The following is a 26305-nucleotide window of genomic DNA, read 5'->3' as shown; positions in this document are numbered from 1 at the left end:
CACAGCAATGTTTGTGATTTTTGTCAAGTCAAATTACAAGTACACAAGATTCCAAAATGGTACATAAAAAAGTGATTAACAATGTACAGTTGAACTTGGATATCTCAGCACTGATATCTTGAATACCATAGTTATGTTGAAGTTATCTATAAGTCCCAAATGCATATTCTTTAAGTATTTTACCCATAATATATTGAATCTTTGGATAATTAACCCAAACTTTTTTCTTTTTCCTTGATTGTGAGATCCACCAATGGCACCTGTCTGTCTCTAAACAATTTTTTCAAAATGCTACTCATCCTACAGTTCAGGTCTGAATTCACTCAATTCAGTATATTTGGCACAGGTAGACTACACTTAGATACATAATTCTGTGTATTGAAGAATGGTGTTTCAGTTGTAACTAAAAATAGAAATTTCCATAAATACTTTCAAATTGCTTCTCCTCCTACAGTTTTGGTCTGATTTTTGTATTACTTGGCTCACAAGTAGACTTTACTAAGAATAGAAATAAGATACATATTAATTGTATTTATTGTATTGCTATGCTTAGTGACTAAAAATCAAAATTTCTGTAAAATTCTCTAAAAATGCTACTCCTGTCCTCCTACAGCTTTATTTTGATTGCAATGAATCTTTCCACAAAAAGAGACTAACCCAAGGATCATTATTCTATTGCTGTCGCAAAGTTTCAAATTCAAGTGCGACTATTCTCTTCCTTTGAAACCAAACCATGCAGTAGAGCTACAGTCTCGTTAGAGACTTTTTGGTGTAGTAATATTAAAAACAATTAAGGTGAGCAAATTGCATACTGTTGTGCAACAAATAGTAAGGCAAAATATCCTTCCAGATATTGTTTAATTTTTAGGTCACCTGAGTAACTCAGGTGACCTATTGCTATCCGTTTTCGTCCGTCGTCGTGCGTCGTGTGTTAACATTTGAACATTTTCAGCTTCTTCTCTGAAACCACTGAACCAATTTCAACCAAATTTAGTATACAGCATCTATGGGTGGAGGGGAACAAAAATTGTGAATTTCATGGTCCCCGCCCCCCTGGGGCCTGAGGGGTGGGGCCAAAACCACTAAAATTAATGAAATTTTTAAAAATCTTCTTCTTTACTCCTGGACATCAAGCAGGCAAACTATTGGCATGAATGTAATGAGCATTGAGTCCTCTACCAAAATTGTGAAATTCATGGCCCCAGGGTCAGGGGTTCTAGTGCTAGGGTGGGGCTCTATAGATTATAAAGTGAAAATGCATTATTTCTTTGAAAATCTTCTTCTCTGCTCCTGGGTATTAAATGCACTAACTAAGCACATAGTTATGATGAGCAAGAGTGCCTCTTCCAGATTTATGAATTTCATGGCCCCAGGGTCAGGGGTTCTGGTGTTAGGGCGGGGCTCTAGAGATTATACAGTGAAAATGCATTATTTCTTTGAAAATCTTCTCTGCTCCTGGGTATTTAATAAACAAATTAAGCACATAGTTATGATGAGCAAGAGTGCCTCTTCCAGATTTGTGAATTTCATGGCCCCAGGGTTCGGGGTTCTGGTGTTAGGGCGGGGCTCTATAGATAATATAGTGAAAATGCATTATTTCTTTGAAAATCTTCTTCTCTGCTCGTGGGTATTAAATACACTAACTAAGCACATAGTTATGATGAGCAAGAGTGCCTCTTCCAAAATTGTGAATTTTATGGCCCCAGGGACAGGGGTTCTGGTGTTAGGGCGGGGCTCTATAGATTATATAGTGAAAATGCATTATTTCTTTGAAAATCTTCTTCTCTGCTCCTGGGTATTAGATAAACTAACTAAGCACAAAGTTATGATGAGCAAGAGTGCCTCTTCCAGATTTGTGAATTTTATGGCCCCAGGGTCAGGGGTTCTGGTGTTAGGGCGGGGCTCTATAGGTAATATAGTGAGTATTGTCAGGGTCAAAGTGTATTTAGAAAGGTCTTGTCACAGGCAACATACACACAGGTTTAATATGAAAGCCGTATCTTTTCTTATTCAAATGTCATGACCAATGATAAAGTTTTTGAAAAGTAGGTCGAACTTCAAAGAGGGGGACAAAAAGAGGAGAAAGTAGGGTTTAGATTTGGCTCTAGTGTGAGTTTTTAGCTCACCTGAGCCGAAGGCTCAAGTGAGCTTTTCTGATAACATTTTGTCCGTCGTCCGTCTGTCCGTCTAGCTGTCTGTCCGTCTGTAAACTTTTCACATTTTCGACTTCTTCTCAAGAACCACTGGGCCAATTTTGACCAAACTTGGTACAAAGCATCCTTGGGTAAAGGAGAATTAAAATTGTTAAAATGAAGGGACATATCCCCTCGCAAGGGGAGATAATCAAGAAAAGACAAAAATAGGGTGGGGTCATTAAAAAGAACCACTGGGCCAGTAAAGCAAACTTATGTGGAAGCATCCTGGGGTAGTGTAGATTCTAAATTGTTCAAATCATGACCCCCGGGGGAAGGGCGGGGCCACAATGGGGAATCAAAGTTTTATATAGAAATATATAGGAAAAATCTTTGAAAATCTTCTTCTCAAGAACCACTGGGCCAGAAAAGCTGAAACTTATATGGAAGCATCCTGGTATAGTGTAGATTCTAAATTATTCAAATCATGACCCCCGGGGGAAGGGCGGGGCCACCATGGGGAATCAAAGTTTTACATAGAAATATATAGGAAAAATCTTTGAAAATCTTCTTCTCAAGAACCACTGGGCCAGAAAAGCTGAAACTTATGTGAAAGCATCCTGGTATAATGTAGATTCTAAATTGTTCAAATAATGACCCCCGGGGGATCAAAGTTTTATATAGAAATATATAGGAAAAATCTTTGAAAATCTTCTTCTCAAGAACCACTGGGCCAGAAAAGCTGAAACTTATGTGGAAGCATCCTGGTATAGTGTAGATTCTAAATTGTTCAAATCATGACCCCCAGGGGAAGGGCGGGCCACAATGGGGTATCAAAGTTTTACATAGAAATATATAGGAAAAATCTTTGAAAATCTTCTTCTCAAGAACCACTGGGCCAGAAAAGCTGAAACTTATGTGGAAGCATCCTGGTATAATGTAGATTCTAAATTGTTCAAATAATGACACCCGGGGGAAGGGCGGGCCGCAATAGGGAATCAAAGTTTTATATGGAAATATATAGGAAAAATCTTTGAAATTTTTTTTCTCAAGAACCACTGGGTCAGAAAAAGTGAAGCTTATGTGGAAGCATTCTGGGGTAGTGTAAATTCTAAATTGTAGGAATCATGACCCCCGGGGGAAGGGCGGGGCCATTATAGGGAATCAAAGTTTTACATAGAAATATGTAGGAAAAATCTTTGAAAATCTTCTTCTCAGGAACCACTGGGCCAAAAAAGCTGAAACATATGTGCCCATGGAAGGATCATGGGGTAGTGTAGATTTCAAAATGTCTAAATTATGATCATTGGGGTAGGGTGGGGATGCATTATGTATAACAAGGGTGAAATCTGGTAAAGAACAGAATGGTCAAAGCTTCTCAGGTGAGCGATGTGGCCCATGGGCCTCTTGTTTCCTCAAGGGGGCATCTTACTTTAGAAGACAGATTCTGGGACAATTGGCTGGGGGGATATTCTACTTTACAAGAACGGTATTCAAAATTTCCATTATTGTTTCCCACTTTCGCAAAAGCGAGGGGACATTAAATTTCATTCGTCTGTCAGTCCATTTAAGTTCTGTCAGTCCATCCATCACAAAAACTTAAATTTAACCTTGGTCATATCATTTGAATGAAAAGAGATAGTGATGTCATATTATACATGTGTATTACCTGTGACCAGACCTTTCTAAATACACTATGATTTTTGACCCTGTGACCTTTACCTAAAAGTCTGACCCACTTTTCAAAAACTTAAACCTTGGTCATAACTTTTGAACAAGAGACAAACAAGAAAATTCAAAGAATTGTGGTTCCCCGCTTTAGGTGCTTTTGTGGGTGACATATTGTCTCAAATATGAATGCCCTATCATATGTCATTTAGAGATTTAAAAAAAAATTCTGAAGGTCAAGGTCAATAAGTCACATATCATATTATGCTTGGAAATATTTTGTCACAGGTAATGAACATGTCAAGTATGAAAGCCATATTTCTTCTCAATATAAGGAACAAGATGTGTTTCTGAAACACCAAGGACCCATTATGGCAACATAGCAAAGATTAAATTTTGTGAAATGCAAATGAAATATATTATTACCCAAAGATTTTTTATATATATCAAAAGTAGGTCAAACTCCATGGTCAAGGTCATTCTTGAAATCCAGGTAGGATTAAATATGTGAAACATGAAAGCCTTAGCCCTAACCCTTTTAAAGTTATGGCCAAGGTTTGTTTTTTTAAAGTAAGTTAAACTCCAAGGTCAAGGTCAAAGGGTCGAAGTTCTTTGTATTCTCGCAAGAATTACATGTGTGAAGTATAAAAGCCCTATCCCTTACTGTTCAAAAGTTATGGCCAAAGTTAAAGTTTTTTTCACAAGTACAAAAATCTCCAAGGTCAAGGTCAATAGGTCAAGGTTATGGGTATCCAATGAATGGCCTTGCCACAAGAAATTGATATGTGAAATATGAAAGTCCTAGTTTTTACCATTCAAAAGTTATGACCAAAGTAAAAGTTCGGAATTTTTGTGTAAAAGTGGGTCAAACTCCAAGGTCAAGGTCAAATTTGGTGGTACCCAAAGAGAGGTCTTGTCACAAGGATACACATGTAAAATATGAAAGTCATAGCTCCACTTATCCAAAAGTTATGGACAAGGTTTAAGTTTTTGTGACGGACGGACAGCTAGACGGAGAGACGGACAGACGAATGAGATTTAATGTCCCCTCGCTTTTTCGAAAGCGGGGAACAAAAATAGGGCTTTCATATTGTCTGTTTCTAAATACACTATGATTTTTTATTTCATGACCTAGAAGTTTGACCTATATATACTTTTCACAAATGTTAATTTTTAAGCCCCGGGTAATCGAAGATTCGGGGGTATATAGTTTCTGTCGTGTTCGTCCATCTGTCTATCTTTAAACTTTAACCCATGCCCATAACTTTTGATTTAGTGGAGCTATGACTTTCATATTTCACATGTGTATTTATAAAACAGGCACGTAGCATCGACTTCGAAAGTGGAGGGGGAAGCCAGAGAACCAACAAATTTTACTTACCTGAAAATTTTGACAAAAGAAAAAAGGAAAGACTAAGGAAAATTGACCAAACTCGAAAATCCTTTTTCGTGTGTGGGGGGGGGGGGGGGGGGGAGTAGAGGCATTTTTTTCAATGCCAGTTTCTTTCAGTACCATTTTTTTTTTTTTTGGCATATAGTACAATGTACTACATTTCTTCTTATTCCTTTACTTTAGTGGGCCAACCAGCCTTTAAGTAAATATTTTCAATGGTAAAAGTAATGTCGGGGAAAAAATGCCCCCCCCCCCCCCCGTTGCCATGTGCCTGTAAAAAAAGTCCTTGTGACAAGACCTTTCTTTGGGTACCACCAAATTTGACCTTTGAGATTGACCCATATTTACACAAAAATTACTAAGTTTTACTTTAGCCATAACTTTTTAACGGAAGATACCAGGACTTCTTTACTTCATGTATGAAATCATACAGATCTGTCATTGCCTGACGTCACGGCGTCAGGCAGTATAAGGATTGATATTTCCAAGATCCGAAAATGTGCGACCATATCTAAAGAGCTAAATTTTGTGCAAGCTGATTTACATTAGAATTCTTTAACTGCATTTAAAAAGAAACAGTTTTCAGAAAAAAGAAAGATATTACTGATGCGAAATACTGCAGTGTTTACTTCTTTTAATCTTTTTGCATGGACAGATTATTCCATATGATTTGTCGTTTCAACATGTCCGTGTATCCTTTTTTCTGCATTTCTATACTACTGGATCAGTCCATTTGTATTCTACGAAAGGGGTGAATCGCTCTTTTCGCGCCAAATGTCACTAGTAAGCTATCTTCGCGCCTTTGCCTTGGATTGTTCTATTGTATGAATGGGTGTGCTAACTTCCATGTAATTAAATAAAGTTTGTCCTTTTAACTTCCTTCAGAAATTCTATCTACAAGTTTTATACCATTCTTTAAAACAACATATCGTATATACATCAGTATACATGATATATGGACATGTAACACTAAAGAAATGATGTTTCTAAATTTACCGACCCCGCGGTTGGTTTATTCCATAAATGGACGAGTCCAATAATAATAAACAACGCAGTTCAAGCCAGCGTCTCCAGATGCATGATCTATTATATGACTTTGTTCAGATGCACACGATAAATAAGAAAGTAGTGAATAATCTTGGATATTTTTTAATATGCACAAACAAAAATCGCATTCTAGTGTTCTTGGTTTTCTGTACTCTTTATCTCTTCATGTATGCAAAACCTAACTATTGAATTTACTTATTTCATTAGCAATATATCATGTTATATATGATAGTGTCATTCCCCTCCCCTTTTAAGAAAAAAAATAATGAACACACGTACATTACTACTGTTTACTTCAGAGGAGAAAATACACTCCAACAAAATGTCTTTCATTTATATCCATCTTTTAAAATGTTCACAATGCGTGATTTGATAACAGATTTTATAATAGGTGTTACAATATGTAGCTTGAAATCAATTTAGATCCAAGGGCAGATCACTGCACCTGCAGACCCCCCCCCCCCCCTTCAACTACAAAGTTCTTTAGTATGCAGTGTAGAGATGATTTTTCTACATGTTCAGTCAAATCAAGATTTCAGTTACATAAGGTTCTCAAAATATGAAGATAGGATAACCCACAAAGTATTGCTCACAAGGCCGTAACTAGGCTAAAAATTTTAGTGAGGCAAGAGTGCGGGCCCTCCTTGTCACATAAGGGTAGTACACACTGTACCTGATGGCCAGTGATGGGGTTTTACAGGGGGGAGGGGGATCCCGAGACCTAGGTATTAGAAAATAAAAGATTTAATCTTTAAAAGTTCGTACGTTTTGTGTTGTCGTCCACATGACACAGTGGTTATATACTGTATATAGAGCGTATGCTCTGTTACAACGCACTTTGAAAAATTTTTTCACAGTGCGTTAAAATTTGGGACCAAGCTAACGCACTTTGAAAAAAATAATTTTTTTTCAAAGTGCGTAAATATCGACCATATTAACGCACTTTGAAAAAAAATGTAAAGATTGATCAATATTCCTTCAAATATTCGGTATGATAAAAAAACAGATTCTGGTTTGATAACTTTTTTATGATAAAGTCACAGTAGGACCTGAGATATTGACGTTTTAAATATTTAAGGTTTTGATAAAAAAAAAAGGGGGGGGGGGGGAAATGAAAGGGTCTTGAAAAAAAGAGTGACGATTGTTTAAGTTCATTAATTTGTTTCTTCTTTTTTTTTTTAAATTCTAGTCTTTGATAAGTAGATGTAAAGGTGTATAGGGGCACTAACAGAGGACAGCTTTAAGCAACTTAGCATTTATCACAAGTTAATCTTTTAAAAAGATAGGTGAGCTAGCGCCGTAGCAATTTTTAAACACAGAAAGGAAGATCCGTGATCAAGTGATTTATTTTGCTGAATTCTTTAATTTTTATCGAGGATGGAAAGTGATCAAGTTATTATTGTTTTGTGAAGCGTAGTTTATAGACACATAGGTAAAGAAACAAGGGGGTGGGTGCCCTATTGGAGTTTTGGCGCAACGGAACATATATGACCTTTACTGGAGAGGGGGGGGGGCTCTATAGAATATGAAGAAGATTGCATGTATGAACTGATTTCAAGAAGATAATTTCTTGACAATTTGGCTGAGAAAATACATGGGAGTTGAAAGGAATATATGAAATATCTCAAAGTGTATGTTGTGTAAAGAGTCCAGAGAGTTTGGAACGCATGTGAAGTAGCTTGGTCCTTTGGGTCATCTTTGTCAAGATATGTTAGATTAGTAGCCATACACATCAGAATTTTTTAAACACAAATTCTTGCTTCTGTTTCTGGAATTTGTAAGATTGGCTGAATTGACCAATCAGAAATTAGACTCTATCTTTGGTTGTGCTTAGATGTAAAAAAGAAAAAAACAAAAACAAAAAACAAAAAAAAACCAAACAAACAAACTCCCTTGTCATTGTTTAGAACAATAAGATAATAACTCGGGCTTTTCCGTCAGCAAAAAAAAAACAGAATTTGAAATATTATAAATATAAAGTTATCTTTAAAGTGTAAGCTACACAATAAATAAACAGTTATTTCATGCTACAACATGAAACAACGAATTTGTTATCGTACGGTCTATCTGTAGAAGTTTTCACAGTTTTCCCAGAATGCACGACCATGGCGGCCGAGCATGCGTATTCAAGGAATTTGGACTAACGTAGTTGCTAGCGCTAGAGAGCGCTAGCAATAATAAAAAGGGGCCAATTTGATTGTTCAAAACTATGAAAATTCTTTCTCTATCATGCGTTATACTGTACTTAAAAATTTCTTGTTTTCATCTGTTTTAATTAACTCATTTATTATTGAAAGTTTTCAACGTCATACCAGTTAGGTAAATACATATATGAATGATTTGAGTATAGCATAGACATCGAGACTGGGCGAAGGTCCAGGGGAGGGGATGGGGGCTAAGCCCCTCACTTATTTTGGAAAGATATATACATCGTATAAGCATTGAAAATGCAGCGTACCCTTTTTAGGTTTATTGCTCCCCTCCCCCGTTTGTTACCGACACCTATGTATTGAAAAGATAAAGATTTGGACTGAGGGATCTTATACCCGTCTTCTCCTCTTTTCGATGAGAGTAAATCAATTCTTTTTGAGGTTAGGGTTAGGCTTAGTTTTTTGAAAGATAAATAAGTAAAATAACAAATAAAATCTTTCCATGACTAAAATATGATTTTTTTTTCAAAGTGCGTTAAGTGTCTCCATGGTAAAATATATTGATGTAGAATCTTAACGCACTTTGAAATTTTTTTTCAAAGTGCGTTGAGTTGGTCCCAAATTTAACGCACTTAGAAAAATTTTTTCAAAGTGCGTTGATATTGTCCCAATTTTAACGCACTTTGAAAATTTTTTTCAAAGTGCGTAATTTTTTCAAAGTGCGTTGCCACAATGCTCTAGAGTAACAGATTAAGTCCTTTCATCGCGGGCTCGAATCCCACTGCGGGATGTGGAGACCGGTCAGGACTTCGGACGAGACCGTAAAAACTGAGGTCCTATGTCGCAGTAAATGATGGCACAAAAAGATCTCTCATCGTTGAATCATCTTCAGTGCAAATTTAAAACTTGCAGCCCTCCACCGTCAAGTAGTGGTGTCTCAATATGAATGAGAAATTCTTAGAAGGAATTTTAAACAATCAAACAATTTACAAAACAAACATTTTGAATTATATTTTACATGCGTTCTAAATGAAAATGAGGTACCTGGTGAGATGAAGGATTTACAGAAATTGAAACAAAAGTTGAAAATATTAATTTTGCACGAAGACACACATAATTCATAAGTTCAATGTAATTTTTTTTACTCTTCAGAAAACTCTAAAAATTTAGTGAGGCATTTGCCTCACTTGCCTCAATGGTAGTTACGGCCTTGGCTCAAAAGGGTCATCACTCTTCATGCAGATAAATTGATTTAGTCAGGCAAGCTTTTTAAAAAGCTGTTACTTGTAGCTCTACTAAATCAAATCAAAAGTTACGAGCAAGGTTTAAATTTTTGGAGACAAACAGCTAGACAGGTAGACAGACGGACGGACACGAGAAAAAAATATATACATGTACCCCCGAATCTTCAATTAAGGGGGCATAAAAAATGCAAAATAAAAAATATCTATTCAAGCTTTTCAAAACGATGCTAAGCTAGGAAAGTTACTCCTTGCATCATCATCAGACGGTAAAAAAAACATCGGGCTCGAGATTCAGAATATTTCGAGTGGAAAACGGTAATGAAACTGAATTTGATATTAAAAAGGTAAACATCTTATTTACAATTTTATAGTCAATCACAAAATATGATTTCAAATACAATAACTTTGTATTTGATGGTTATTATGACTATTATAAGTACAAGGTCTTGAGACACAATAATTTATGAATAAGCATGAAAAGATAACGTCACACTCGCAGAGTACTTTTTTTTAACATACTCAAATTTAAATTAGGCTACATAGCTGAGTTTGAACGAAAAAGATTTATTCAGAAGATGTTAATAATAAATATGGTTTTCTTGCTGTTTTATGCATAGGCGCACTCTCCATGTTATTCTGTAAATGACAAAAGATAAGTACATGTTTATATATGTATACCCCTCTATACTATTAAATCAACAGGCATTTTTGATTTTATCATGTTTATAGACATGATAGAAGGAGTTATAGATCTGTAACATATCTTAGTGATTACTATATGTACAGTACAATCCCTTCCTCCCTGTAAGTTATTTATCCATTTAGCAGGGACAGGTCTATATACTATATATATAGGTTCCTGCATTTACTTGTTTAACTTGGCATTCTCCTGTAGATTATCTCTCTCCACTCCAAGACTCTCCTTCATATTCACCTTTGCAGTCGGTCCCATCTGGCATCAGATTCAAAGTCTCCTTCTCAGGTTTTGACGAAGTCCCTCAATCCCTCTAGATTCATGTCTGAAGGGAAAATGTGGTGCCAAAGACCTTTTGCCAACAAGTGCTGGAGGGAAGGCTTTTTGGAGGATTAGTAAGGGATTCCTCCCCAGAACAAAACTCTCCATCTTTACTGGTCCTTCACTCTTTATTTAGGGCTGTATGGCAGCCCTTGTGGTTCATCCACAGCATCTGTGATGAGAGACTGGGCCCCTACTTCACCTTTTTCATCACCTCCTCTTTCTCTCTCTTAGCTACTTTCTGTGTCTTTGATATTGGTTTAATAATACATGGTGTGGCATGAGTCACACTGATTGGCAAGTCCTGGAACATTAAGAAAACTCCATTGTAAGTCAAAGCAGTTGAGGTGAAGGGCTGATCTGTAAATTCAACAAGAGCATTTCTCATGGGTTGTGTTTCAAGTAGTCTCAACCTTTGCCATTCTGGCATACTTCACCCCTTCAACCTGAGAGAAACAGCTCAGCAACTGTTCTGTTGTCATATTTTTGGCCAAGTTCCCCACATAGACAGTTTGTCTGATTTCATAGATTTTACCTGGGTCAGTTTTCCCTGGCAATGGAGGATACTGAGCAAGTCAGTATGCCGGGATCATGGGTACTGTAGTAATAATTTGTGTCAAGTTCTCATAATCTGACTGATAACATTGCTAGGCCAGGTCTCCCAGGAATCATGCCTGTGGATGCATGCAATAGCATTAGCTGAAAGTGCAAATCTGTAAAGCTGTGATTCCATCTGAAGTTTTATGGTCTTCCAATTTACTTTCCTTTGATATGTCTTTCAATGCACTTTCCTTCGATACATCTTTATCACTGCCTTCAATTTGATCCTATATTCTGTTCCAAATTCAATGAAGTTGAAATCAAAATATTGCCTGGCAACTCAGGTGAGTCCTCTCAGAGTCCAGTGAGTCTTTAGCTTTGAGGTCGTCAAACTAAGATTTTATGAAGTTTTTTAAAGATATTTAGACACAGATTTGAAGTTATTATTTTCTCTATATAAATATTACGACATATATTTTAATAGCATTTCACACAAAAATTAAAAATCTTATTTCATATTAAGGGCGAAACGATTACACGTGTAAACGGCAACGTTTCGATTATATGCTCTAAACATTTACAGATTGAGTAAACGTTTACACCAAGGTCATTATCAACGTCTATCAGATATAAAGTTTAACAGAAACAAATTTTTTATTTCATAATTTACAAAAGGTACACCGTCTTTGACCATTTGATAAGCAACAATCTATACCGTAAACAGATTGAACAAAAATGTCTAAGATCTAATGCAGTTTAACATATTTAATTCCGATTTCCGAGTTGCAAATACTAGTGATGTTTTATGACACTAAATATAAAACTTCATATATTTTGATTAAATAAATATAATACATTTTTCACAAGTCTTTGAAAATTGTTTCGATACAGTCAGCAGGTCTTGTTATACTTAATTCGAGATTAAGAGGTCCATCTTTACAATTCTTTTTCTACGTCCAGTATGTAGCCAAACAAACCAATGCAATTGGGTGACGATGTAGAAAGTGAATAAGTTCAATGCGCCTCAAATTCTTTCGTCAGAATGACCAACAATGAAATTGTAATAACAACTCATACTTATTTTAAAGTGAAAGAATTGGTCATTAAATTCGAGTTTCATGAGCAAGTAGCTATAAAAATCAAAAATAAAATATCTCCCGTTTAAACGGAACCGTTTCGTTTACTTCTATCCGTTTAAACGTTTACAAAATTCAGTAAACGTTTCAGCCTTATTTCATATAAAACATATTAAAATTTCAAATTTTTTGGCGGGTTTGATTGACACATCCTTGCTCTTTCACAAATTAATTCTATTCTTAATCCTTAGGAAAAGTGGCAATCTCATTGTGTATAAATGAAAAATATTAATACTATAATCCAGAAAATTCAGAGTAGATATGTTCGAAAGCAAAACAAACACACAATAAATTGTCAGTCCGTGCAGTTGTGGTAAGCAGACTGTGACGATTGAATGCACCCGGTGAATTGTAAACATCAACATCAGAACTCGTGCCCTGTTTACAAAAAGTGTGTAAAGTAACACAAGTGTGCTCTATTTGCTAAACTCTGTACGCAACTCTTAGTTTGGAATGACAATACTTGTGAAGGAGTTTTACTTCCTAACATTTCTACTCTGAATAAAATTATTTTTCGGGATAAAAAGTTTTAATATTTCTCATTAATACACAACAAGATTGCAACTTTTCCGAAGGATTAAGAATAAGGTTAAAATTTGTGAAAGTGCAAGGATGTTTCAATCAAACCTGCCAAAAAATTTGAAGTTTTAATAACCTTTAAATGAGATAAGATTTTTAATTAATTTTTGTGTGAAATGCTATTAAAATATGTAAGTCATAATATTATAGAGAAATTATTGACTTCAAATCTGTGTCCAAGTACCTTTAGTTCTCATCTCCATATGTTACAGTCTTTTTTCAATCCAGGTTTCTATTTTGCTGGATCAAAGTGTATAAAATTTTCTTGGTTGTTACTCAAGTTGATAGCAAACCTCTGTAAATAAATTTCTTGATTTTTTCTTCCATTCAAGTCACCAAAAAACTACAACTGAGTTCAAGTTCAGGCTTGAATCAATCTTGATCTGTTCAGATCCAGAAACCAATTGTATGATAGATGTATTTGACTAATTGATTCAGCCAGGTGGTTAAATTGAATTATCTTGAAGTAAGACAGCTAGGTATCATGTAAGTGGGCAGTGACAGGACATCATGATAAATAACAGAGATATCAGGAAAGTATTTACTCTAGGGGACACCTTTAATATTACTGGGAACTTTCAGAACCTTTATCAAAGATGTTCCCTCAAGCTACTTAAATGTTAACATTTGCAATATATATTTATCACCATATTTGTTAATATAAGATTGATATGTGTATTAATAGGATATGAGATTCTGGATTTAAACTGGATTTATGAGGAAGGCAACCAATATGGACAGAGGAACCTCCAAAACAGAGCCATTCAGGGTCCTAAAGGTAATGTTTTTGGTCTCAGATGTTTACATGCAGTAATTAATACAGATATAAATCAGAATAAGTATGATGGCCCAGATGAATTATTGAGTTAATTCACTGTGTGTCGCAGCTGGGACAGTGTTGAAAAATCAATTCAATGTAATCCAATTTAATCCATGTCTCGCTTTTTCCGAGTGCGTATCAAAACACTTTTATGAAGTATGTACTGATTATTAAGTGAATGTTAATAAATGCTTAAAATACTAGGTTCTTTAACATTAAGTACATGTAATTTAGAATTGATCAGACCATTTATAACTTTTGCATCCTGTATTTCATTATTAATTGGGTTCTTTGAACACGCTATTGTCAGCCTGTTTAAACAACCACCAGGTCACTTATGTAAAAATAAAGTATTTACTCAAATGCATTTTTGGGACATAGTAAACATATCAGAATAAAACATATATTTTTCTATAGGAATAAAAAAAAAGGTGTGGTTAAAATGATCGAAAGTCTAAATAATTTTTTAAAGATTTCTTTAGAAAAAAAAACTTGGTTGGTAAACCTTGAGAATTAATAAAAGATTGTTGAATTAAACTGTTGAATTAAGATTTTTTGTTATAAAATTGTTCAGCAAATGTCCATCAGAAGACACAACCTTGAGAAATCTTCCGACAGACTGAGGTCGGAGCTGGAGCACCTGCAGCTGATCAATGATCAACAAGGGGAGCGGATCTCAAGTTCTCTCCAGGCACTGAGGCAGGAGCAAGAAATGACAGATCAACTACTGAAATCAGACCAAAGATCAGGGGTGGATCATGGAATTTATTCACCAGGGAGAGGTGAGAGGAGTTAAGGGTATAAAGTGGGGGCCTTTGTAAGGTACTTGTTGTGGGTTATTAGAATAAATGTTTAATACTGTATAAACTACAAGGATAATTTCGCACCCGTTTTATTTCCACCCCTTTAACCCTCTTTATAGTTAGGCAAATTCAAAACAGGGTGAATTCAAAGAACACAGCATGATTTTTTTTTAACAGAACTATGACTGGGTGAATTTAAAACAGGGCAAAATTGTTTGCAAGTGCAAAAAGGCAAGAACTCAGGGTGAAAATAACCCTGTATATAGTAGCCAATCTATATTTGACTTCATGTAGTATTTTTTAGGACATTGGATGCAAATAGAAATAGACCTGTGTTTTTGATATCCTTTTATTATAATCATTAATATTCTTTGCTTTTATAATGAGATAAGCAAGTAGTACTGGTACATTTGTGGTATTTTTATATTTGTATTAATCTATGAGATTCAGGAAACCAAATCTTGAAAAAATCAAAAGGGTAATAATAGCCTCAAAGATGAAACTAATTTTGACTTACTAGTCTGAGAAAAAGTTCCTGGTTTTACATATTTTCATCTGTATGTTTAAGATAAAATAAACTTTTTCAAGAGAAACCTAGTGAATTACTGACTTTATTTCTGATTTAATGTCAGGGCACAGTGTACTACTATTTGGATGCTGTAATTTATTTAAATATGCTTGAGTAAAACAGTAAGTGGTTATAAATACATTTGTAAGAAAAACCCATACTGAAAAAATACTGCAACATTGTTTTTGATGTAGTAATTTTTAATATGAAAGAAGTAATTTTTCTTTCATTAGATTACAAGATTGTAGTCTACCAGTTTATAAGAACATATTTTAGATATATGCTAGGTGTTTATTCTACAAGATCAGATTTCCTTTAACTCAAGTTTAATTCATTGGATAATCTTTGTCACATTTGGTCCTCTTTACTTTAAATGAAGGTAATGACAAAGATAGGAAATGTTTAAATGCAATGGCAGTGATGTTTACGTGTTTCAGGGACCAGTGTTTTACTGTGCGACAGAGAGCCGAGCTGTAATCTTGACCCTCAGGCATAACATTAAATTAGACAGTCTGTGTTATGATTTCCCAGCTCTGATAACAGATGTGTTCTTTTACAAATATTTTCTTGTTTTAGGTGGATTTTAATTAAGATAATTGTTAATTCAGGGTAAGATTTAACACTTGTGTGTTTCATCTATTTATTTCATATAACTTAATACATTTGTATTTTAACTTGAATGTTCATGCAGTTCATTTGTACCTTTGTTTGTTTGTTTGTTTTTTCCTCTTCTTTTTTGCCTGCCGTTACTTTTCTTCAAAATGAAACTAACATTGCCATGAGTATTGTTGCCTTGTGTGTTTTTCGACTCATTTCATTTTCATTATGCACCGTGATATGTCATGATTTAGATGTAGATATGTAGTTAACAAGAGAGTGAAGAGACCATTATCCAGCATATTTGTCAAAATATTCTGTTGTATTAGAGGACAGACTCATTAAAGGGCAGCTGTCATATATTGCATTAACTACACTAATGATTTTCACTTTCATAAATTTTTATACATGTACGTGCTTCTGGAGCAGTATGCACAATATGAATTTTACAAAATACACCTTATATTTGACAAGTTTTTTGCATAGGTTAGTCAAATGTTTTGCTTGCATTTTAAACTATAAGAGTTCATTATGCTTTGATGAAGCATTAAAAATTACAATATATTCTTTGATCCCATTTGTAGGTTCTTACACATTATAAATTAAATATTATTGGTAGAAAGTGTGCTGGACAAGTTGTTAAATTTTAAGCTGCCGTAGTGCAACATGAACTGGCTAGATCTGTATAATTTTCAAACTTGATCAATCCATAAATAAAATGTCTCTGGTTATTGTTCTGTTGGTGAATTTCTGTAAATTATGCTTGAATGAAATATTCTTTAAGATGAACTTTGGTCATCAAATGATCTTAACTTTTAAAGGCCATAAATTTAAGATGCAAATATATACATGTGTACTAGTAATTAAATTTATATCTTGTTTTTATGAAATAATTTACAGGTAAAATTTCCACTCCAATCTTAATGTGAATTTTAAAAATGAAATAATAATGGGTACATTGTTATAAATCAAAGTGTCCCCTAGGGCAGGTAAAGGTTTTTTTGTGTTAGAGAAAATTTTATATGTAAATAAACAAAATGTTTCATAAATGGATGTTACTACAAAATCATTGCTCCAAATTCATTGGCATCTCCCATTCGATTCTCACTGCATAAAATTCTGCAGATCACCTATTATGTGTTGAACTATTTTGTGTGCCTATTTCCATCAAAAAATTACTAACCCCCTCTTTTCTGATTTGTCCAGTCTTTTGAATTAATGGAATAACTGATGTAACAATATTCTCTTCCTTTTCTTATTCATAAATATTTCAGATTTAATTTTTGATTTTTTATATTTCTAATCTCTGAAATAAATGGCATATGATATGCATGTTGCTTTCTTGAGTTTCATATAAACATTGTGCGTTCTTTGTTTGAAGGCCGAGCTAACATGTCATCCCGACCACTTCAGAGGGAGCCCTCCATTCTCAGACAGGTGAGAATTAAAACTTACCTGTACAGTTTATTTAAATTGGTATACAAAATCAAATGTTCAATTTAGATTATAACCAAGTTACCTTGTTTTTTTTTTAACAATGATTGTTTGTTATATTCTTTTTTATTAATCACCAATGCATGTACATATACTGCTGTATTTTGATCCAGTTTATGGAATTGGTTACATTTGTAATTAATTATAATTTTTAATTAGTTGAAGACTTGGACTACCTCAGATATTATCCAGTGGTTGGAACAGAAACATTTAAACAAGTTCATCTTCCTCTTTCAAAGTAAGAATCAGTTCAAAACCTAACAACTGACAGTATACATTATGCAAGTGTATCAACTACAAAGATTTATTCACATTATGTGCAGAAGATACAGCTTCTTTATAATGTGTGGGTTGATTTCTTTTTCCTAAGGACACACGCACTGTGTTTTTTTTTATTTCCAGGGCACCATGTAACTGGAGCAGACTTGGCCAACCTTGATCTTGCTTTTCTAGGTATGTACATGTAAACAGTTTGTCATGTAATAGACTAATAGTGAAATCTTACAAGACACTAAAAATACTCTGTATTTTTGTAAAAATTATATATTTGAGTAAGAGCTGAAATTATTAGGTGTATTAATCATTTCACTTTCAACATAAAAGGTAGACATAAATTCAAGGAAAAATAGGCTGTTTTGTAATGTCTAAAAATTTTCTTATGTTTGAATAAAAAGAGAGAAAGACAAATGTATTCCAAATTTTACAAATTAGCTTTTATATTATTCATAAAACACCTTTTAAAAAAGGTCAAAATGATTTTATACACAGTTGTAGTTGACTTGAAACAAGGCAGTTTTGTGTTATATTTCTGTTATATTTCTGTAATAGAAAAGTACGAGCACATCAGTGTATCAGACAGAGAGGAGCTTCTGTCCCACGTGTATGAACTGTTACGCCTGGAGCAGTTAGACGAGGAGGACCCGGCCAGGATCTCCACACCCACTGAGAAAGAGAAGTACCGATTGGCCAAACAGATCGCTAACGATAACACATTCCACAGGTCACAGAGTGCTCCTGTCACCTTTATCTCCTCCCAGAGCTCCTCATCCTCATCCTGTTCCTCGGTGTCCTCAAATGCCTCCTCACCCACCCCCAAACAGAGGAAGAAGTCAGCCTCCTCAGACACACCAAGTGTCCTCAGTCACATCAAAACCAAAATAGCTACCTCAACTAAAGGCACAGACAACAGGTAAATCTAGAGACATTCTATGGAAGTTTTTAACAAAAGACTTGAGTAAATGACAGTCAATAAAGCTAAACTTGTTGTTTGAAGTCTCAAGCACCTTGTCTTTGCATATTTATCCTGAATATCTTGAAATCTCTTCTATGTTGAAGTATTTACCTTAAAAAAATGCAACAGGGTTTTATTTGTGAGCTCACTCACAGTTCCTGTAGTTGTTTACTGACATATAAATATATTACTGAAATGTACTTTCATTTCAGACAACAAAGGGAAGTACCAAAAGGATTTTTTGAGAAGAAAAAAATCAAGGTATGAATATTTTAAGCCACTTATCCCTGGCCATATATTTATAATTTTTAAAGACTTTGTTTAACAATGCATACATATTGTACCTTTGCTGAATGCCTTAGTATTGGAAAGAAGTGCACAAATGTAAGATATAGGTTCAGATCTAAAATTACTTTTGTGAAAAAATATGAAGATGAAGAACAGTGATTAATCAATCTCAAAAACTTTTCTACAGAAAACAGATACTGTATACAGGAAAATTTTCACTCCTGTTTTATTTTTGCTCTTGTCACAAGTGGGTGAATTTAAATCGGGATGAATTCAAAGAACACAGTAAAAATTCTTAAACAGAAATGTTAATACTTGGCGAATTTAAAACAGGGCAACATTGTTAGCAAGTATAAAAGGGGGAAAATAACACGGGCAAAAATAACCCTGTATACAGTATGAATAAACATTGATCCTGTATTGACCAGTGAAGGGATGTTTGAGAAGTATATATACCGTAAATCTTGAAATTTTTACTGTAGATAAATTTTTAGCAAATTTGCGCGTGCATTTCATTCGCAAAAATATTTTTCTTAAAAATAAATCAACATGTGAGGAATTTTTTCTGAGGACTCGTGTTTTTTTTTAGCACTGGTCATTTTTAAAAAAAAACCTGTTTACTCTAGTCTAGCTACTATACAACTACAAGTTAATTACCCGTGCGTGTAAATTGCCCTCATTATATGCAATATCGTCCGATGATTTGACAAGCACTGAGGCAGTATGCCCCTTTTTAATTTTTTTCATCAATTAATTTGCCAATAAACATGATAAAGAGAGAACTGTCATTTTATCTAACCGTGTTATCAACACGGGCGATAACTCAAACTCAGTGCATTTACTAGAAAGTTCCAAATGTAAACGCGGCGTGTAAATTTTAGGTGAGAAAAAAAGAAACGTTGAGAAAATAAGTTATATTTTTTCTTCATTTGGATTATACTTTAGGTCAAAAGGCATACACGACTTCTAAAATGTTTGTTATAATTGATTTAAAAATTATTTTCAGTGCAAATCCTTTTGCATTTTTATCAAAATTGTTTCGGACCGATTTTGCAATATCTTGCCACGTTGTGAATATATTGGTGGTATTCTAACTGGGCATATTATTTGGATCATAACCTGATCTGAAAATCTTCAGTGATTTTTATTTTTAGCACCAGTGACAATTCGCAAAAATTTGAAGCGTAAAAATTAATCAACAGCTTTTTGACCCAAATTCGCAAAAATAAATCGACATAAAAATTTCCAGATTTACGGTAAAGTCAAGTTCAAATTTAAGTTAGAAAATAATATTCATATTCTTTGTCTTAATTGCTCTTCATTTAATTTACAAGAAATCAGCAACCAGTTCTTGGTATGAAGCTTTAGAAGGAAGTGTGAATGCCTGTGTGTCCTGCTACACATTACAGAAGAAGGGGGGTACTTTTGGTATTACCCTAGAACCCAGTCCAGATGGCTGGTGGGTTATCAGCAACGTCAGTCCCAATCTACAGACAGGTATCCACACTGGAGACAGGTATACACAACTCTTAGGGAGCAATTCTTATATTGGAATACCATTATGAATATCATCTATGTTTATTGTAAACATATCGATTTCTCATAAATTTTGAATTGTTTAAATTCTTTTTTTATTATCCATGAGAATACAATGTACAGTAACTTTATGGAAAATGAAGGAAGCAGAATGCTGAATTGTAAAGAAAAAATAGAACCTCTTTTTACAAATAATTTGTAGCTTTTGCATTACACACAATATAAAACGGAAAATTTCTTTATGCAATAAATACAGTTGTAACTATTCTGTTATTACTGTTATTGAAAGTGAAATGTTTTATTTGCAGAATATTGGAGATAAATGGATGTAGTTGCTTTTCCCTCAAATCATCAATGGTAGCTGATATACTGAAAACTAACAATGTTATACAGATAGTCACATGTAAACCAACAGAACTCAGAAGGTGAGAGGTTTCTTTCTAGTGACTGTATAATATATATCCTTTAATAAATAATGTCAACCACCTCACAGTTAGGCTTTCTCATTATAGGAACAGCCTACACGAGGGCCCTTCATTGGGGAATTCCTCGGATATCAAATGGCAGAAATTCCGTACTTTTTTGACTGATCTTAGAGACCAGGATGTTAGTGTTGATCAGATGTTGAAAGACGTTCCTAAAGTTGAACTCCAAAAATATAAAGAACGAGAAACATTAAAGGTAAGGCTGTGGTTTTGTAATAAAATTTTAATCAAGAAAATAGTTTGAATGGCTGAAAATTGTTCAGTATTTCTGTATTGTGTAAATGCAAGGCAACCACTTTTAGGCAGCCATACATGTATATATGTTACTCAACAATGGGTGCTACACATTAAACTGGCAAGTAGGGCATAAAGTAATGTGATTCTTTTCTCATGCACAGAACTTGCTAATTTTCTCTATTTCACTCAAGCATTTCAACCAAAAGAATAACCATACTTTATCAATGTAAAAACACTTCATACTTCAAATATGGAGATAAAAATTCCTTAATATAAGATAATGAAGTAATTGTACAGTAAGTAAAAATAATTTTTACTAACGGTTTTATTTGGTCCCATAATTTTTTTTAAAAAAATCAATACTTTTTCAAGTGGACAATGATTAAGTATCAATTTGACCTACATGTATATTGACAAATGTACAATGTATCTACACATACAAAGAGGACTAAACACTTCAGATTTTTTTCACTTAGACTTATCAACATTTTCTTGAACAGTGTTTAACTTTTGACTCAAAAGTTTCTTCTGTGCTTTGCTATATCTGCTATTAATTAATTTTTAAAGTTTTCTTAATGATTTTTTGATGATAACATGGTAAGTTTTCTTTTAATTCAATTATTCGTTATGTTTGGCTTTTTGGTGTATTTAATCATTTATACCTGAATTTGCTGTTTTGTTTAGATGGAAGAGAGAGAAAGCTGAGGTCAAGGCAGTGGTATGTACAATGTGTCCGTTACATTCATTGAAAAAGGATGAACAGAAATTAAGAATTAAAATAAGATTGTTGTCAATTATCATGTACAGATTATTGTGTCACAATACTGTACGTTATGTTTCTATAGTTAATAACAGATTAAACCACTATACGATCAAGACGCATTTCTATTCTTTCCACAACAATTTTATAAATAAACTAGCGTACGAAAACGGACGTCTACATAACGAGGTTCGGGAATTAAAAGATCAAGTTGTTAATATCAAAACCTACAGCTCTGAATTGAGGAAAGGCAAATAAGTGATCTGTCCATGGAGAGAGAGAACACACGAGCAGTGAGGTCACAGGTCAACATGGCAGGTCAAAATGCCAATCTACGCAGTGGAGAAATCTAACACAGAACTACGTCACAAACACTTGGAGGAACTCATACAGGGGAGAGACGGATTCGTTACAGCTGCCACTTTACGGACCAAAAATGGACTTACCAACAGACCAATTGTGAAACTATATCCAATCGAAGTGAATGACAACTTAAAATACTATCTTCTGAAAAAGGATCCGTGAATGGACAGTGAATTATTAATTTCCATGAATTAATTTGAATAAGATTGTTTTTAAAAATGTTTTTTTAAAGAAATGCTTTGGGATGTTTTTAAAAATGTTTTTTTAAAGAAATGCTTGGGGATGGGATCACCATTTTCACCATATTTTTATGTAAATATAAACTTTAGTATCTAAACATTTATGGGACTCTCAGAAAATGATCAGGATGTTGATACTGAAGTTGAGACTAGAAGTCCAAGATTTCATGACGTGTAATGTGTAATTCTCCTTTTTATATGCCTGTCTTATGATAAGTCATACTGTTGTATGTCATTCCTATTTATCTTTCTGTCTGTCCATCTGTTTGCCTGTTAGCTTTTTTGTGTTCAGCTCATAACATAAATATTAGATGTAGAATGATCAAACTTTGTCAGCTGATACATCCTGGGATATGTTGTTCATTAAAAGACAGCAAAAGATGTAGGTTGTTGTGACCTTTAATAAAAACAGATATGGTCAAATATTAAAAAAAAATCTTCTCTGGCTCAAAATTGGAAGCCCATAAGATTTGGAATCATCAAGCTTGGCCAATTTATACATCCTAGTCAGATATTTGTGTCTTATCCTACATAAAGGTCACTGCGACATTTAATTTAGGTGAAAATTAGGAAAAAATGTGTTTTTACATTACACAATCCCAACAAAGGTAAGAATATTACAGTAATATTTTAAAATATTATATCAAGAAAAATACAGGTTTTCCCAGAAATTTACTACACAGTAATATAAAACAAATGTATCATTGCTTTTCAATAACAAAAGAAATTCCACTCATCCCATGGTTATTATTACAGTGTATCAAGCAATGCTGTTTTCAAGGAGTATTTTGATAAATGACAAATTGTGGTCTGATAAATTAGATTTAAATTATAGAGTTTAGTGTAAGAAGATTTCCAGAAAAACATCTTTAATCAAGCAGGTGCTATCTATATTTCTGTGGAATTAGGCAGAGGAATCTGGACCTTTAATTGTAATTCAAAGCATCTATCAAATGCATAATATTAATTTTAAAAACAGCAAGTCCATTGATTTTATAAATTCATGCTAATGAATTTTGTTATATTTTGAAAATTTTGTTTTTGTTCTCATTTTCAGAGAGAAGTATTAAACAGGGGGAGACAGAATATTATAGAATTACCATGAAAAGTTTGAATATGGAAGAAGCAAGCAAGGTAGGTTAGAGAAGGAAAATAAAGACAGAAAAACTATCATTAAAACTCGGTTATAACGAAGTCGTAGGGACCAATGAAATCACTTCACTATATCCGTAATTCGTTATATCTGTATAAAATTCGTAAAATTTATATAGCTGGGGATCCAAGATAACTTATAAATAAATTCGCAATATCTGTGTTTGTACTAAATGAGTTTTACTGTACTTGCATACTTGTAATCACCAAGGTATATCTATATCTTGTGCTGTTGATTTTTGACATAAAAGGATTTTTGTGACAACCAACAGTTGTAATATATTTGATAAGAAAAAGATTAATCCATTCCTTGGTCTCCTTTTGTTCAGCCATCAGAAGAGAATTACTGGTGTGTGTGTATACCCAGTGTTAGAGTAAGAGTTCAAATTGTACAGCTACTTTAGGAGATTTGGCCAAGTTACTTTTTTTTCAGCACATCTTAGCATTTAGAACACTTTGATTTTATTCATTATCTCTGCTAGCCAAGTGTTTCTGGTCCCCTTTACTTTGCATAAGTCCTTTGATAAAAAATCAAAGTCCATAATTTTTTAAAAGAGATTATTAAACTTAATCGATAGCAATTGACCAGTCAGCAAGTTTGAAGCAAGTAGCACAGCAACACAGTAAATAACAAAATTTCAGCTAGAATGTTTCTTGACTACGTTTCAGATAATGAAAAAGCTCATAAAACATGATTTGTAAGAAAATGGTATCATCATTCTCTAAGCAGTGATTTTGAACAGAGATGTATAATAGAAGATCTATTATTATGTCCCTGTTTTTAAGTGCCAATTTTATAAACAGAAACATAAACTCAGATACCTTTAATTGAAGATATCTTTTATCATTTGAAGTTTTGAATTTGTATGATGTGTTCAACAATTTCAAAGATCTTTGGAGAGAGCAACTCTTCAATTAAAGATGCCTTCAATTTAAAATTGATGTGCATGTTCATTCCCATTTGGAGAGCAGCAATTGACAAATTTTAATCATCACTTTGATATTCTCTGATAAGCGACAAAAACACTTTTATTCATTAAATAAATTAGAGTTTTTCAATTATGACAATGTCTTTCTTTAAGCAGCATTTTAATAAAATCTGTAGTAACATGATTCACATCATGATTCACAATTTGGACTTTTAAATGACATGATGGGAATATGGATTGGATCAAAAACACTAGGCCAGTGAAGATGTTTTATTGTTCAAAAATCAATATGCTTATGTGATGGTTTTAAATTTGTACTAAAAAGGAATTTAAATTGGGTAGTGTAGTTTGAGTAGTGATGCTTTAATGTAGATTGAGACATCTTTATGTTTATGATTATCTAGTTTATTTTTAGCTCTACTGGTCAGAGACCAGAAGAGCTTATGCGATAGTAATGCGTCCGGCGTCCGTCCGTCTGTCTGTCTGTAAACAATTTTTCAAAATGCTACTCCTCCTACAGATTTGGTCTGATTTCAATATAACTTGGCACACAAGTAGACTACACTAAGATACATAATTCTGTGCATCGGTTTTTGATTTTGATGAACGATGTTGCCATGGTTACTAAAAATAGAAATTTCTTTGAAATTCTTTCAAAATGCTCCTTCTCCTACAGTTTTGGTCTGATTTCAATATAACTTGGCACACAAGTAGACTACACTAAGATACATAATTCTGTGCATCGGTTTTTGATTTCGATGAACGGTGTTGCCGTGGTTACTAAAAATAGAAATTTCTTTTAAATTCTTTCAAATTGCTACTTCTTCTACAGTTTTGGCCTGATTTCAATATAACTTGGCACACAAGTAGACTACACTAAGGTACATTATTCTAGACTACACTAAGGTACATTATTCTCTGCATCGGTTTTTGCTTTGATGAGTGGCAAGGATCATTTTTCTATTTATTGCTGTTTTTAAAGTTTCAAGTCACAACTGCTACTTTTCTCTTTCTTTGTTTTAAGTATAAACCAGTAGAGCTACAGTCTCGACAGAGACTTCTGGTTTGAATGGGAGATCCCTTATACATAAATGTTTTCTTAAATCTTTAATTACATTTGCAAATATTTGTATATGTAAATCTTGAATGAGTTGAATATTCAGATGTTTACACCAACATAATATGTAAAAGATGCTTAGACTGACATCTAATTTTAAACAGATAAACAGAAGCTGAATCTACAGCAGTGGTGTATTCTGTATTGTATTTTTAAGAGCAGATTATGGTGACTCTTTTGTTCTATTTATAGGAGAATATCACAAGCACCTGACCTTACTTATTTTTTTTTTCAATAAAAAGAAATTATACATCCTACCTAATAATACATTAGGTAGAGTGTATTTTTTCTTATTAAAAGTAAAATAAGTAACATCAGATGCCTGTGGAGCAGATTTAGATTTTTTTATTCTTTAATTTTATAGGAGCAGATTATGATTTTTTGTTCTATTTATAGGAGCAGATTATGATTTTTGTTCTTTTTATAGAAGTAGATTATAATTTTGTTCTATTTATAGGAGCAGATTATGATGACGCTGAAGGACATAGTGATGGAAGCCAGCAGACAGAAGTTTTATCTGGATAGACTCATCTCCTTAGTGATAGAGGAGTCACCATGGTTACTGGACCAGGTTGATGCCAACTTTGATGAAATGTCCATGGACAATAAAGTAGAGGAATTCTGCTAGATTTTCAGAATGATTGTCAGTTATGATCAGTTAATTTGGACCATTGAATAGATACATATAGGAATTGTAAGTTAGTTATCTGTTGCATTGAGACTTTTCCATATTTATTTAGTAGTCTTATGAATGTCACAAGAGCAATTCATACCAGATTCTT

At 33.7% G+C, this 26305-nt stretch overlaps 1 protein-coding gene across 1 annotated transcript; it reads left to right on the top strand.

Annotated features, from left to right (window-relative positions):
- The first annotated feature begins 13132 nt into the window (after positions 1–13132).
- LOC134229096 (uncharacterized) lies at positions 13133–26305 on the top strand. Its single transcript, XM_062710805.1, has 13 exons — positions 13133–13682; positions 14299–14506; positions 17074–17129; positions 17346–17424; positions 17589–17639; positions 18015–18375; positions 18630–18678; positions 20040–20221; positions 20550–20666; positions 20754–20922; positions 23358–23459; positions 23807–23851; positions 25981–26305. Exons 1-13 carry the CDS (start codon positions 13620–13622, stop codon positions 26149–26151), a joined length of 1653 nt encoding a protein of 550 aa, XP_062566789.1. The 5' UTR covers positions 13133–13619; the 3' UTR covers positions 26152–26305.

Source organism: Saccostrea cucullata, unplaced genomic scaffold (genome assembly GCF_032062105.1).
Source record: "Saccostrea cucullata isolate Sc308-1 unplaced genomic scaffold, CSIRO_AGI_Scuc_v1 ctg405, whole genome shotgun sequence".
NCBI lineage: Eukaryota > Metazoa > Mollusca > Bivalvia > Ostreida > Ostreidae > Saccostrea > Saccostrea cuccullata.
Note: the sequence above shows the minus strand (reverse complement) of the source record. Positions and strands in the feature narration are given on the sequence as shown.

Excerpts from the sequence above, each read along its gene's own strand:
- LOC134229096 (XM_062710805.1), top strand. The coding sequence starts at position 13,620 with ATGAGGAAGGCAACCAATATGGACAGAGGAACCTCCAAAACAGAGCCA. Across the intron at positions 14,507-17,073 it reads AATTTATTCACCAGGGAGAG|GCCGAGCTAACATGTCATCC; the intron begins GTGAGAGGAGTT and ends CTTTGTTTGAAG. Across the intron at positions 23,852-25,980 it reads TGTGTATACCCAGTGTTAGA|GAGCAGATTATGATGACGCT; the intron begins GTAAGAGTTCAA and ends TTCTATTTATAG.